At 42.8% G+C, this 16,091-nt stretch overlaps 1 protein-coding gene across 2 annotated transcripts in view; it reads right to left on the reverse strand.

Moving 5' to 3' along the window:
• XYLT1 (xylosyltransferase 1) overlaps window positions 1-15,663 on the reverse strand; it is a 341,106-nt gene extending 325,443 nt beyond the window's left edge. Inside the window, exon 1 of one of the 2 annotated variants that reach the window (XM_075132747.1) lies at window positions 15,284-15,663. In XM_075132747.1, the coding sequence (XP_074988848.1) occupies window positions 15,284-15,526 (243 nt within the window). In that variant the 5' untranslated portion in view covers window positions 15,527-15,663. The remainder of the gene's footprint in view (window positions 1-15,283) is intronic. The other variant, XM_048865755.2, reaches the window with a different exon arrangement.
• Between the last annotated feature and the right edge of the window lie 428 nt (window positions 15,664-16,091).

The following is a 16,091-nucleotide window of genomic DNA, read 5'->3' on the forward strand; positions in this document are numbered from 1 at the left end:
CAATGTCACAACTCTGGTTGACTTCAACCAGAGTAGTTTTGGGTTCTATGACTAGCCAGCAAAACTAACACCAGCAAACAAAAAGAAATCATTCAACAGTAAGGAGGAAAATAAACACAATTAGGACTTGTCTACACTGGCAATTAACAGCGCTGCAATTTTCTCACTCAGGGGTGTGAAAAAATACCCCCTGAGCACTGCAAGTTGCAGCACCGTGAAGCATCAGTATAAACAGCGCCCCAGTGCTGGGAGCTGTGCTCCCAGTTCTGGCCGCTACGCCCCTCATTGAGGTGGGTTTTTTAGAGCACTTGCCACAACCACACAAGGCATGTTAAAGCAGCGCTTTAGTGTTGCCAGTGTAGACTCGCCCTTAGATTAAATAAACCCAAACACTTGAAAACAAACACTTGTTAATAAGCTCAATAGACAATACCTGATATGGCTTGATCCAAAGCCAACTGAAGCCAATGGGATTGTGGGTCAGGTTCTTGATGAGAGTGGAGTTTAGCTTCAAGCCTGATTGAAATTAACCTATCTGGAAAAGGAAGATATCCACATCCTTTAGGCTAAACTGGACATGGAATATAGCGATTCAGATAATTCCAGGCCCCACGAAATTCCAAAAACCCTTTATTTTATTTTTTTCTGCACACTCCAGAAATAGACCAACCAGAAAATCTCTATAGGATGTTATCGGACTGATTATGACTCATTATGAAATTGTAGTGATAGTTCAAAAAGCACCCAAATGCTCTATCACTGGTGCATATCTTATCTCTGCACTATTTCAGTACACAGTCTTTTCAAGGACCACTTTAACTTTAAGACCAAAATTCTCCTCTTGGTTAGGCTGGTACAAAATAACTATGGATGAGTTGAAGACACTGATGTCATAGAATTACCCCAGATTTACACGAGTATAACTGAGGGAAAATTGCCCTAAAGGTCTTTTTAAAAAACCACAAAATGAAATATCCTAATGATGGCACTTTTGCAGCGTGGGTTTTTCTGTCTGACAGTAATCGCACCAAAAAGGGCAAATAAAATAATCCAATATTATTGATTAAGATTTTCAATGTTAAAAAAAAAAAAAATCTAACTACTACTGGGTTGATGGGTCATTTTAGCCTGAAGAGCCCAATCCGGCTCTCAGATATAAGCCATGTGAATAACCTGTACACAGCTTTAGTATTGTGTTTCTAAATCACTATCCCAAAGGTGCTTAGAGCCTGGAATAGTTGCTTTTTATCATCTGTTCTTAAAGATCCAAAGATATAAAAAAAAATGCTCAAACCATTTGGACATGAAAACTATCTTTCAGTCAAATTCTGCAATGGGGAATGTGCATAAACACAGTTCCACAAGGGCTCTGCAACAGAGGTGCCACTTGCTCAAAAGGATTATATCGTAAGTCTGCACAACAAGCAAATGAAATCTTACCCCATCTCTCTGCCAATTACCCCTCAAAAATGGTGATCACATTTAATGATGTATAATGAGATGTGTATCTGGAGAACTGCTCAGGTAAGAATGGAATAAAAGTCAAACATCACAAGGGTCAGATTTATTCAAGTTTTACATTGGTTGTACAATCACAGAGCTCATACAATTGTATTGCTGCCCTGGAATTACTACTCTTCCCAGGCAAGAAAACCTTGCTCTGCAACTCAGGGCCCTAGCTCTGCCCCTTGCTCAGTTTCTTGGCTGGTCAGCTGGTGAGATGAACAGTTAGGGGAGGGAAGCAACTTCAGACTCCAATTCCCCTCACCCCATCCTGGAGTTACTGTGACAACCCTATGTCTTGCTACCCTAAAGTAAGGAGCAGTGCCTTCTGCTTTGCCTCTGCTAAGCTAAACTGCTGAAGGTCTAGGTCAGAAAAATTAATCTGAAAAGAAATGAAGTATAGTACCACCATTCCTATTAGTAGGGGAGGGAAGAGGTGGTATAACCACAAAACTAGTTTTTTATAGGATGATCATATTTGAAATCCTATTTAATGAATGCATAGGTCTTTAATCAAGTTCATTCATTTATTAAATGGAGCCCAACAGAACATTGTAACAAGCTGGCTAGTGTGCATACCTCGTATTTTTCTCTACTAAGTAGGATCATAACTGCTCAGCTGGTGCCATGGAACCTATACTGCTACCTTGCCAGAAGCTGGGAACGGGAGACAGGGAAAGGATCACTTGGTGATTACCTATTCTGTTCATTCTCTCTGGGGCACTTGGCATTGGCCACTGTCAGAAGACAGGATACTGGGCTAGATGGACCTTTGGTCTGACCCAGTATGGCCATTCTTAAGCACTGATGGAGAGTTTCCTTTAATTCAAATATTATAGGAGCCTGGGCCTTGGAGGAGGAGCACTGAGTTCTACTGTCACTGCTTGCACTGTGCAGCATGGCAACAACCACGAGGAACCAAGGGACTGTGGGTTCGTCACAGTATTTTACCATTGCAGCACCACTGATTTTGATCACATTGCGGTCAACAAAAAACTCCAATTTGGAGCAGGAGCAGGTCCTTTGGTATGCACAGGAATTTAAAGCTTCCTCCTATGGGGGAGTTATGCAGCCTTTTATTCTACAAACTGAAGCAGCAGCACACTGGCAAAATATGTGGGGGACAAACAAGTGAGATTCCCAAGATACGCACATGTGAAATGAAAAGGGCAGAGCTAGGGCTCTAACTATTTTAACAGAATATACGGTAGGGTTTTTTCCCCAGTACAGTTAGCAGCTCAGTCTGAGAGCAAACTACAGTTATAATTATCACCCTAATTATTATTTTAATAAGAACGAGTGACTTATCAAAATATTACAGTCAAGATTTGTACTTCTCTCCTGTGAGACTGCCAAAAAGGTAACGGATTCTTCACTGCAGATGTACTTTTGCTCTTACAGTATGTGCTGATAGAATCTTTGAGATGCTATTTATGCAACCACACTACTAAACTCAATTAAGCAAATGCCTAACTTGAGATATCACAGCAGTGTAAAATATTATTATTCTCCTGGTGTCCACACTAACAGCTTTGTTCACTCCATTTACATTTCTTCTGCTTGTTTGTGCTTGCTTTATACTTTAGGCCACATTTTCAAACTTGGATGCCTAAAGTCTCACACCTGGATCCACATTTACGTACTTAAATGTCCGTTTCAGGCATCTAAACAGAGATCTAAGGGTGAAATCAGCATTCAGGCATCTAAATCAATGTAATTAGAGGCCTAAATATGGATGTAAGTCCACACCTATAACTACCAACATTTGAAAATTTTAACTTTTGTGTGTAAAAATTATTTGCTATTTTTAATCTAACACTGAGTATTTTTGCCATTGGATATATATTACTTTGATGACAGGGTATTTTTGCACACAAATTTCCAACATTAAGATGTCCCCAGTGGCAAGCAGTTCTTGCAGGGAGGCTCAATTTAAGGGCCTACAGCGGAGTGGATTGTTATTTAGCTAGTTTCTGATTCAGGTATAGGAGAAACATTAAACACCAAGGGGGACTACAAGAAGACTAGAGACCCTGGAAATATCTTAGGGTTTCTTCCAAGCACAAAACAACAAGAACCTCAGAGAAATTCAGAAAGCACAAAATTCAAGATACAACATTAGGAAAAGTAAAACCAAAAAGTCAGAAGTATGCAAAAAAAATTCTCCAACTGCAACCACACAAACCAAAAAAAGTTCATCTGAAGGATCAACCAATCGAAGGCTGCAGTTTGAAGTCTGATTGTCCATGACCCACAGAAACAAATCTTGGTTAAACTAAAACTGGACAGTGTCATCCTTCTACTTAGAAATTACTTTTACAAAATAAAGGCTCCCTTCACTAATTCTCTCTACTAATATAACAGAATACAGAAACCGCAGGAATGTGAAAATAGAACACACTGAGGGAAGCATTCAAGATTTGACCTCAGTGACAACCAGAAAAATAGAACATGGTTATCTACTTTTAGAAACAAACACTTATTTACTCTAATTCCACTACCAAAAAAGCCAATTTACACATGCTATAAATAGGGCCATAAATAGTTTGTCCCTCAGAGGAATCCACTAATCTGCTCTAGAAATAAAGAGTCACATGATAAGTGTCCTGTAGTGACCCTTTCAGTACTTGACACAAAAGGATGAATCGAACAGTTACACAATGTGCAAATCATAGCAGCATTATGTGGCTCTCAGTTTTTATGGCTGCTGAGTGGGAAGGGCTACTCCCTTCACTAACAAATTAAGGCCCCAGTTCAGCAGGGTGTAAAGTTCTGGAACAGCCTTCCAAGTGGAGTAGTGGAGGCAAAAAATGGAACTTCTTTCAAGACTGTGCTTCCTAAGTTTATAGTGGGAATGGTAGGATGAGGTTGCCTACAATGCTATGTGGCCCTTCCGCGATGGCTATTAGCAAATATTTCCAACAGCCAGAGATGGGGCACTAGATGGAGAGGGCTCTACGTTGCTACAGAGACTTCTTTCTCACATGTCTGGCTGGTGGGTCTTGTCCCCATGCTCAGGGTCTAACTGATGGCCATATCTGGGGTCAGGAAGGCATTCCCCCAGGTCAGACTAGCAGACATTCTGGGAGTTTTTTGCCTTCCTGTTCAGTATGGGGCACAGGTCACTTGGTTTGATCAAAAGTAAATGGTGGATTCTCTGTAACTTGAAGTCTTTAAACCAAGATTTGAGAACTTCAGTGACTCAGCCAGAGGTTATCGATCTATTACAGGATGGGTGAGGTTCTTTGGCCTGCAATGTGCAGAAGGTCAGACTAGATGATCATGATAGCCTTCAAGTCTATGAGCAGGGCACCTAAGCACCTGCCTAACAAAACACAAGAATAGTTCCAGAGAGGTGTGTTAGTCCCATGGAGATCAGTGAAACTACCCTTGTGCTTAGTCATGTGCTTAAATCCCTTGTTGAATCAATGTGTAAGTGTAATATTTCAAAGCAGTTTGGGGAGTAGATTTTATTTCATGTATACTTGCTACATTTTCTATTCAGACTGTAAGCTCTTCAAGGCAGGGACCTACACAACTGTAAAGTTTCTAGCAACCAGATGGCACTGAACAAATGAATATTTCTTCCATGTGGGCCATTAATGTGAATTACTTGCACTGATCCAAGAGAAAATCGTGTTCTCATTTTTCAATGAAAAGAAAGAGAAAAATAATAATTACTTGTTTGATACTATTATTATAACAATCATTACATTTGCAAGGCCAAAATCCTCAGCTGCTATGAATTAGCATAGCTCTGTTGACTTCAATGGAGCTATGCCGATGCACACCAGCTAAGAAGCTGGCTCAGACTTATCTGAAGATTTCTAAGCATTTTACAAGTAGTAATTAGTTGAAATCCACAACGCTTCTGTGAGGTCAGTAAGCTTGAGTCTACTCGTTTTACAGATGGGGAAACTGATGCACAGAAAGTTAAAGCTAAAATTTCCAAGTGTGACCATTGTTTTTGGGTGGCCCACCTGAGACACTTTGAGCCTGAGCACTCAGAACTCCAACAACTAAACCATGGGAATCGCAAGTACTCAGCTCTTTTGAAAAATCAGACACAAAGTGTCTAAAGCTGAGCACTCAAAAATTGAAATATCCAAAATTAGGGTCCTCTTTTGAAAATGAGGCTGTAAATGCCTTGCTGAAGATGAGACAAAAATTTACTGGTAGAATGAGAACAGAATCCAGGGTTCTGACTCCTCGTCCCATGCTCTAACACTCTTCTTTTCACTACAGCATTCTGTGGTGCAGTGTCAAAGCCTAAAAGGGACTTAGGAGTCTAAGTGCCTGTGAAGGAGATGCAGGCACTTTTGAAAATTTTACCCATTGTAAGTATTCTCTGTTTTGGCAAAAATTAGGTTGCTTGTTATTTGGCGTTAGCAGTATTTTAACATTTTAAGTAATGAGGTTTAGATCTGAAGGATTTCCATTACAGATTATTTTCAAGCAGGAAAAGAAACAGGGACACAAAGCAGGGCTCTCTCAGAACCAGTGAGTTCATCTACATTGGTTAAGTGTAGAACTACTAACTAATGTATCTTGTAAATAACTTTTCATGAGTGTCACGTTTCCGTCTCATACCACCAATCTCCAGTGAGCTATGACTAAGCAAGTTAGACAAACAGTAAGAAAAACTGGGGGGAAAAATACACAAGTAAAGACTTGATCCTCCTGCCAAGACTAAAATTAAGACAAAATTCCCCTGGATTCTGATGTCTGCAGGATCGAACTCTAACTACAGAAAGAAAATCAGAAGCAATTCTGATTCAAATTCATCCTCAAAATCAGTGGGTGACTATACCTGCAAATTATGCTTAGTTCTTGCTTTTATCTAATCTTATCTAACAGCTCAATAACTACCACTATTAAGATGGATCTGAAATCTGCACTTTCAAAACAGAAAGGGAAAAACATTTTGAAAAATATTTCTCAATATAGCCCCCAAAAATGACAGGTAATGAGGGTATTTTATACTGTACTGTAAAGTAGCCATTTGCAATACCTGATGACAAGTAAATGGGATTTGTATATGTCTCCTTTACAACAACTGGTTCTCCCTGGTAAAACAAGAACACAAAGAGGCTTTTATTTCAAAGGGAACATCTGCAAAGACCTATCACATAATAAAAAATAATCAATGGCCTGAAAAAGAATTCCCTTGACAACCCCAATTAATAAAAATCCATTTCGCAGATCCCTACAGAAAAGATGCTTAATGAGATCACTACTACAAGAGTCCATCAATTTAATCTGGCTCTACTACTGTTCTTAAATAATGCATACATTAGTTCCCTGTTACTGAAAAGATGTGTTTGTTTTATTAACATGTGCCTTGTTAAGTGCTAAAGCTTTGTAAAATGATTATGCAGTTCTCTGTCTCTAAATGTATTGTTTTCCTCCTTTCTCATTATAAAATGATTAGTTGTCTCCACTGCCCTTTTGAATTGTTATTAAAGTTGTACTTTGGTGCTATTATCCTTGTGATAACTAGTGAAGCTGTAGTTAATGGCCAAGTCAGTATTTTCATTATGGACCCATTCTTTAGGAAATTTATAATTCTGCCATGTCGGGGCAATAGGGGAGCAGGCCCACTAAAAGAAACAGGGCTGAGTGCTCCTGTTCCAGGCCAGGTGGCCAATTGAGAGGGCAGGGAGGCATCTGGGAAGGTATCAGAAGCCTGCGACTGAGTTAAGAGCGGCAGGAGCAGACTGCTTCAGTCAGAAAGAATGATTGATGTCCTCCAGCCAGACAGCCAGGACTGACTGAAGGCAGGAAATAGCAACAGAGGGAAATGGCTGCTGGCTTTGAGCCAGAATCAAGAGCCAGAGACCTGAAAGGAGGGGAGCAGCTGAGAGGCTTACCTGCTAGTGTCCTCTTGCTGGGGATCTAGGCCTAGAAGAACCAGGAGAGGCTCCCAGCAGAGAAGCTGTGAGAATGCTCTCTAGGAAGAGCAGGTTTGTGCCTAAGGAGGAAGGGCTGGGTTGGCTGTCAGGGTGGTAAGACTTGAGGACATGCCATGAATGCAGGGGACTGGACTATAGGACCTCTTGAGATCCCTTCCAATCCTATGGTTCTATAATTCTATGCTTGTATTAGACTTAATGTATGAACTGAAGAGGGAAACTGAGGCAAGAGGCCATTTGCAGGGCTGCCCCGAGGAGGTGCCTGGGGGGAGGCCCCCTTGTTTACACAGGGCTGATCCTACTAACCCCTATTCAGGTGAGCTGTCCCACTGGAATCAACAGGTGTGCTCACATGGGTGAGGGGTCACAGGATCTGGTGCTTAATTTACATCAGGCTGAAATTTAGCAGAAAAATGTGCAGGTCACATTCAAGCTCATTCAAGCTTTTTAGACCTAAAGTAGTCAGGAAAACCATTGCTTTGGTAGTTTTTGCTTTTCTCCCCCAGCTGTATCGAAAGGCACATTTCAGAACTGGAATTCACAGGGCTGTATTATCCCTAAGTAGGCAAAGCACACAGAGGATATCTCTATGTTGTATCTGGGATAGCGCCTCCCAGCCCAGGTCCACACACTTGTGCTAGTGGGGCTCGTGCTAGTGCGCAAAAATAGCTGTGTAAACATTGCTTTGATGTTCTGGGTCAGGCCTTCAAGCCCACTCATCCCAGAGGCATGAGTTCCAAGTTCTAGTTCAAGTCACTACAGCAAAGCAATGTCTACATGGCTATTTTACTGCATTAGCATCCGGGACGAAAGGGAGAAGGGAACATTCTAGCTCCCTACATTGCAACATATATTATATGTAAATTCACTCTGTTTTAACACCCTTGGCACAAAGGGATGAATAAGAGTGGTTTAGCTGTCATTACTGGAAATCTTGTTTTTTGTTCATTTAAATAAATTGTATTTTAATTCTAGCTTCATTATTATTATATGTCAAAGTTTTAGTCTAACTCTATAGCATACATTACAACTGTGCGCTAGTTCCATTGGCTGACTGTCTCCTCCTAGTGACAGATTAAGATCAAGAATCTGCAGCAATATTATTACACCTATTAACTACCTGTGGAACCACTGTTGTGGACATGCCTGTAGACTTTAGGGGAAGTAAAATGGGCTGAAATCCCAAAGTGTAGTGTTGGCTGATTGTTCCTCTACTGCGATCTCTCATGTCGAGTTGAGTGGGGTTCCGACTTCTCCTCCATCTAGTTCAACGTGTACATGAGGTCACTAGAAGGGCTACTGAACAGAGATGGGTAGCACCGTCCTCACCAGCTTTGTCTCGCTCTCTCTTAAGACACAGATGATACAGTGAAGCAGTTTCCCCAGTACCTGACTAAGCTTGGGGCATGCATGATACTGAGCTGCCTGAGGCTCAATTCTGATTCAAGAAACGCAAAGAGCAGCTGAGGTTTGGGGAAAAATCCAGAAGATATGGTGCAAATAAACATCTCTATCTTTCTTTTTTAACTCATGTTTGCAACTTGGCCCTGTGGTAAATTTCCAGTTATTGTTGTCTGATCATCTTTCAGCAGCATCTTGATACCCATCTCCTGCCCAGATAAAAATGGGGTGGGGGGGTCTTTTCTCTCAAATAAGGACCTTGCTGCCATTGCACCCTACTTGGGGGGACACTTTAAACCCATTTAGAAACTACAGTTGGTGCAGAATGCAGCAACTCACTTGTTAAGCAAGGTATCTCACCATAATTATATTGCACCAGTGCTCTATAGTAATCTGTACCAGCTGCCTGTTGGTTTCTGTGTGGCATTTAAGGTGTTAGTATTAACTTATATAGGCCTAAATGTCTTGGAAACGACCTACCTAAGAAATGCCCTCTCATCTCACATGCTACTATTGAGGTGATCAGCAAAGGTGCTCAAAACAAAATCCCACACCATCCCCCCCCCAGTATATAAGGGAGAAGGCTGCTGCCAGCAGGGTGTTCTTATACAATTTCTTAAATATGGATATTCAGCATTTCAGACTAATGGTTCAAGAAATGCTTTGATCCTACAGTATAACACACCGCCAGGCAACAGTTATATTTCACCGCACTGACATACTAACAAAGTGCTGGCATTTTTACTTTACTATTTTATACACAAGAATGAAAACCCAATGGGGCTGTATGACACATGACATTAAAGACAGTCATGCAGCCCACATCAGTTGCTTTCAATAAACTGGTTCCGGGGAAGAGGCCACAGCTGGGTAATGCGAGTGCATCCCCTGCAATGCATAACTGCACGTCACTGCAACACTGAGTGGGAGCTAAAATTATAGCAGAAGTTCCCCTGTCATATTCATCTCATCAGCACCAGCCCCAAGGCTGAGATTTGCACTCCTTTCCTTCCTTAAGGCTCATAACACAGAATACCCATCAACAAGACATTGCCACCACCAGTACCAAGCTGAATGTAAAAATTCTGAATAAAACATTACACTTACTCCGTTCCTGCAAAAGCTTTCAAAGATAATACCTTTAAATAAAATCAACACTTTCTCAGACAATAGCATAATTATTGTTTGGTATCAATTACTATATATATATATATATTTTTTTTTTTTTTTTTGCTGAGTGCATATAGCTTCTGTAAATAGCCCTGAATGAATGTAAAAAAAAAAAAAAAAGAGAGATATTGTTACAAGTACCCACTTAAGTCAATGTTACTGATATTCATACTTCTTTAAAGACATCCATAATACAGTTTAATTAAACGTGAACAACAGCAGGAAACTGGCTTATGAGTAATGAAAACTGCAGCTGTAGCTGGCCAGGGAATCCAGCACAGTAAATTTTTTCACTTGCAGAATAGCTCGATTCAAAATTATTTCTTTATGCCAAGTTGGAAGCTTGCATTTAATTATACCAGGTACAATGGTAACATTTTTACTATAATGCAGTTTTTTTTTTTCATTTTGCAAGTGAAATTGCTTATTATATGTATCTGATGGCATTTAGAATAAATCTAAATACCCCTTAAACACTTGGTTCAAAAATTGTTTCTTTTCCTACAGAAGTAGATTACCAAAACCCCACACTATTTACTTCTTAGTGTTTGATTCAATACAATAAAAGAAATGCCATTCTTTAATACTTGTACATATTTCTGCACACTGATCAGGAGCAAAAACAGGAGGGAAAATTAAAAATAAGGATTTTAGCCATATGTGGCAATATTTGGACAGAGCTTTTGGAAGTTCCACCTTCAGCCAATGTCCAAAATATTTTCTATGCAAACATTAGAAAATAAGTTGGTTGCAGACCACATGATCAAATATTAGTTAAAATAAATGGATCTAAAGTACAAGTGGCCCTTGCGAAAAAAAAGTCTAGAGATATTTTTAATATGATTATGGACTCTCCTGGAGGAAGGAAAAAGTGATCAACATATCCACTATTTCACACAGATGGAGACATTCAGTTCTTCCCTTTGGGCAGACCAATGAGTATTTTAACACTAGCGCCCAGTTAACAGACTGAATGAATACTAAAAATACTCTAGAACAAACTGCATTATGTGCTCTTATGACTAAACTGAAAAAAAAAATAAACAGAGAGGATATATAGTACTTTGAATAAAGTACTTTGTGTGAAAATCTTCTTGAAATGGTTAAGCCCTAGAGTTGGGGTTTGGATATAATGGAGCTACTGTACTCAGGCCAGCCAACTTTTGAAAATATCCTATAACAAATTTGATAAATGCACACTATGGGAAATTTAGGCTGAAAAGGAAAACCTAAACCAGCTCAGGTAGTATATAAATTGTGTTTTAACATAGAAACTGAGCACCAGAAATTATGGGCTGGAGTTTTCTCCCACACAGATTTTATACTGGTATAACTCCATTGACCTTCACCTTTGTCCCCCTTGTCTGGCTTGTCCTCGTCTGTCCCTCCACAAACGCAAGTTGACGCCACACCATTCTATTGTGTTACAAACACGTTCTTTCCATTTCTGGCCAAAGAGTTTTGTCATGCAATCGGCCCAGCGCATTTTCACTCTGCCCAGCAGTTGCTTGTGGTCTCTGGGGATCCAGAGAGCTTAATAGGGTTAAGATACCGTGTGGATCAGAATCAGGCCCTATGTTGCTTAAAACTTTCTTGCTAACATTTCGTATCTGACATAAGCAAATGTAGAGCCCCCTAAATATAAAGACAGTCATGCGCCTGTCACTGAGATGCAAAATGTATCTGTGGAAAAGACAGTTGTAGGTCAGTATCTTGCGAATTTAGCCTACGAACTTCAAAGGGGTTGACAGAATATTAAGCAGAGCTCTTTAGCTTTCTATACTTAGTTTGATTTCTACCAGAAATTTGCAAAAAATCCAATTTGTGCTCCATCAAATGGATGCTTAGTGGGTGTGTGTACTCCGATGAAGTAAGTGTAAAGATGGTCACCACTCTGAGGGGTGCAGTTTAAGCAAAGCCACAAGTGTTGTGAAATCATCCTTAAGAAGTGTTGCCAAATCATCTATCCACACACAGCATCTGTAAATTGTTTATATACAGCAACATTATTGTTTGGTTCAGAACACATTTAAGATACTGTGGCATAGCTTAGTGTGACACCCACTGGTTACTTAGGGTTTGTCTATGCTACACCAGCACAGCGGCATCTGTGTCACTGTAATGTGGACAGCTCCTACATCAACAGAAGGGGTTTTTCCATTGATGCAGTTAATCCACCTCTCCAAGAGGTGGTAAGTAGGTCGACAGAAGAATTTTTCTATCAACCTAGCTGCATCTACACTCGGGGTTAAATTGACCTAACTACGGTGCTCAAGATGCAAAATTTTTCACAGCCCTGCAATGTACTTAGATCGATCTAATTTTTAAGAGTAGACCAGGCTGTAGCAAGTGTAAGGACAATAAGTTCATAAAACGTGTTTACGCAGCATGTTATCTAAAACAGATTCAAAAGGAGCCAGACCACTCAGTATTTACATCCTTAGTGAAAGCAAACGTATAAAGGAATGACTGCTAATCACCAGCATAAAAATATTATTCTAAATACGCATATCCACAAATGATGTAAGAAGCACTGAAATATCTGTTTTAATACTGTGAGCATCACACAGCCAATATTTCAGGACTTCAGCATTTTGAGTGACAGCACATTATCTTCTTCACTTTTAGTAGCAAAAGCTGTAGGGCGGCTCATAATGCTGTATTTTCAAGAAAACCTTGTGAGCTTTTCCGTAGGCTTCACAGCCTTATTCTTTCATGTTCCAATACATGATGGTCTTAGGGCCCCTTGCAGTTCAGAGCTCATAACAGACATTTTCTCCACAGGACCTCAGGAAGAGCCTGCCCCATTCCTTTGGTTATACCAGGGGCAGATGGATGCAAACTTGTTTCAGGTTGATTCCTGGGCCTGAAAGAAGTCAGAGCTGTGACTTTGCTTTAATAAATAAATCCCTATGTGACAACAACTAAATATAAGACTGGGGGGGATGGGAGAAACAGCTTGAGAAAAAATGAGGTCTGAAAAGAGTGACATCAATGGAAAAAGAGAGCAGAGGGCAGAATACTAGGAGAAAGATGGCAAAGTTTGATATGTAAAATTTCAGAACACAAGTCATTAAGTGAGAAGACTGTAAAAATAAAGCAAGAGAAAAGCTAATTTTAGTAAGCAGGAATTTTAGATTATTTTATTTGGAAGCTGAAAAAGCTCCACACACACACACACTGGTACAGTGTATGCAATCTTCCAGAAGACCGTCCCTGAATTTTAGCAACAGAACATTAATCTATTCTTATTACAGGAGATGATTTCATAAAACAGACTTGTGGTTGGGACAACCACAGTCATCTATGAAGTCATATCTAAGCCTAGACTCTTGCTTTCTCTCTTAGGATGTATAGAGATAGAAATAAATATAGAGTGAATTGCATATCTGAAAAGGGACAACGCAAAATTTCCCTAAATCAGATTTACATAGACATCTATTAAAGCAAAGCTCATAAACAAAGGAAGATTGTCTTGAACTACAGAACGCTAAATACCATTTATACATAGTGAAATACATTTTGGGCTTCATATTAATTTCTTTGGAAATTAATACCATACCATTATAGCAAATACCATACTATACCATTACTTGCCTGTTTGCAATCCAGAAATATAGGTTTTTTAATTTCTAATTACTTTTGTGAAAACACAATGGTTCAGACTCAAGCAATTTAAATAAACATTTGAGAGTATGCAAAAAAGAAATAATTGACTTCTTAGTGGGCTAATAAATTATTGCATTAAATTTCACCACTGGTTGCCTGCTGTACCTGATACAGTTGTGCAATCAAGAATAGTGTCTATGTGTTTTTCAGATGCAAAAAAGCAGCATAATAAAGGCCACAAGAATGTATCAGTGAGATAACTACACCAGACTGAAGTTTGGAAGATTCAGAAAATGATACATTTCAAAATATAATTAAGTCTCAGAGGAGGACTTCTAATAATAGAAGATCCCATTAAAGCATTTTCCTTTGTTGCTGTTTTATAACTAGGTCTCCTGCTGTTTGTTCACTTTCTTTTGGGAGAATTCTTGTGAGCCTGATTCAGTCCCTAAGAGGAGAGAGACACTCAACAGCTACATCACTTTCTTCCATAGGATAGGAAAGCTGCACTCCAAGGTGAAGGGCTCTAGAGTGAAGAGCAAGAGCAGAGTCAAGATATGAGGTGGAGAGAACCAAGCTGTGGGGAGAAGGGGTGGGGGTTAACAATGTTACAGTCTCCATTCCTAGAAAGGAGTGACATGATGGGAAAGTGGAGTCTAGTAGGTCTGAGTCTGCTGCTGCCAGCAGCCAAGGGAGTAGAAAACGCCACTGCAGCGCTGTCTGCTCCTTTGTCACTTTCACACCACAGGAAACGTGAGTGACAAGTCTACGAATACAACCAGCCATTCCCACAGCAGCGTCCAGCCGGCGCGCAAGAACCCTCATGAACATGAAACGATGCGCAATCAACAAGCACAGTCCCATTCCCACGACTGAAATCCTTCGAAAGCAGATTTGCAGGCATGCAGGGGGTAGATGGGGGGAGGGAAAGAATGATTAAAACAAATACATCACTGTAATGATGTATAAATAATATGCACCTCCACGGACTGTTCTGAACAACCCCAGCACTGTCTAGCGCCAAGGAGGTTTTCTGTGCCTAGATCGTGCCATCTGAAGCAGGGCTACTTCCAAAGGTTGGGGGTGGGAGCCTTACTGGCCAGCGGAGAAATTACAACAAAATCGGTCCCATCCCGTTCTAGCTTTGCAGGACTCCCCCTCCCCACCTCCCACCCCAATTGCCGAGGTTCAAGCGACGACTGCGGCAGAGGAGCATCCTCTTTCAAAGTTTTCAGAGCGGCTCCAGGCTGGATCTTCTCAGTCAGTTACCTGCCCGTGCCTCCTAACTGCACTTACAGCGCATGCACGGATCACGAAAACCACCCTGCGCCCATCCGCAGAACTTCTTGCCTTTCTCTCCCGACTGCACTTTAAAAGCCTCCAGCAGATTTTCTCTGTCACACTCCCGCCTCTACTACCCCCGGTCCAAGGAGCCCTGGTGTTCTGGAAATTCATATCGCCCCCCATCCCCCTCTCCCCCCGATAAGGCAGCTGGCCGCACAGGCAAGAAGCTGCCGGAATGCCTCTTGCAGACTTGCAAGGGGCCAACCCGACCCTGCTCAGAAGAGTCGATTAATTACACCGCCGCCGAGCGGGCCAAGTGCAAAGCGGAGACCGGGGCGCGCTGTAGCCTTCGGGTCCCCCGCGTGCCAGGGCTGGCTGCGAACGGAGGGGGCGGCAGCACCTACCAGCGCCTTGCTGTGGAATGCAGCAGGTCCTCTGCGGTGCTGATGCGCCCGGTGGTCGCTGCTCTCGCCGCCGCCGCCCCGGTCCCGCTTCTCCCGGCCGCCGCCGGCCCGCTGCCCCTCGCCGGAGTCCAGGCTGCTGAAATTCCACACCACCAGGGTCTGCAGGAGCAGCACGGTGAGCGCCGCGATGAGCGCCGAGTGCGAGCGCCGGGCCAGCCTGCGAGCGCAGGGCGCCGCCACCATCTTCGCCGCGGCTGCCGAGCCCCTGAAAGCCGCCGCATCCGCCGCGGCGCGGAGTTTTCAGACGGGCAGACCCAGACGTCAGCAGCGAGGGTGGCGGGGGGAGGGAGAAGGCGGACGGGGGGGGCGGGGGCGGTGGGCTGGGGCGGGCGAGGGAAGTGGGGAGGCCGGGCGATGTGGCAGCCCCTGGCCCGCAGCAGCCGAGGGGTCTGGGGCGGGGCGGGGGCGGGGGAGCCGGAGGAGGAGCAGCCGGGGCTGTCTGCGGCCAAGCGCGGCTGGCACCGGGCAGCTCCATCCCGGGGGAATGCTCCGCGCCCCCCTCCGCCCCACCCTGCCGCGGCTCCGCCGGCAGCCGCAGAGCACCAGCCCCTCCGCCAGTAGGCAGCGCCGAGCCCGGCGGGGCGCGGAGCCGGGCAGCCCGCGCAGCGAGCCGTGACTGCCATCTGCCGAGGGAAGGCGGCTGCGGTTTCCCCGCCGGGGGGCTGCCGCGGGGCCGCGCGGGCAGGGCAGGGCGGGGACGGGCCCTCAGGAGCCCGGCTGGGCGGGAGGCGGCGGGCAGCGGAGGCGG

This window comes from Caretta caretta, chromosome 10 (genome assembly GCF_965140235.1).
Source record: "Caretta caretta isolate rCarCar2 chromosome 10, rCarCar1.hap1, whole genome shotgun sequence".
Lineage (NCBI taxonomy): Eukaryota > Metazoa > Chordata > Testudines > Cheloniidae > Caretta > Caretta caretta.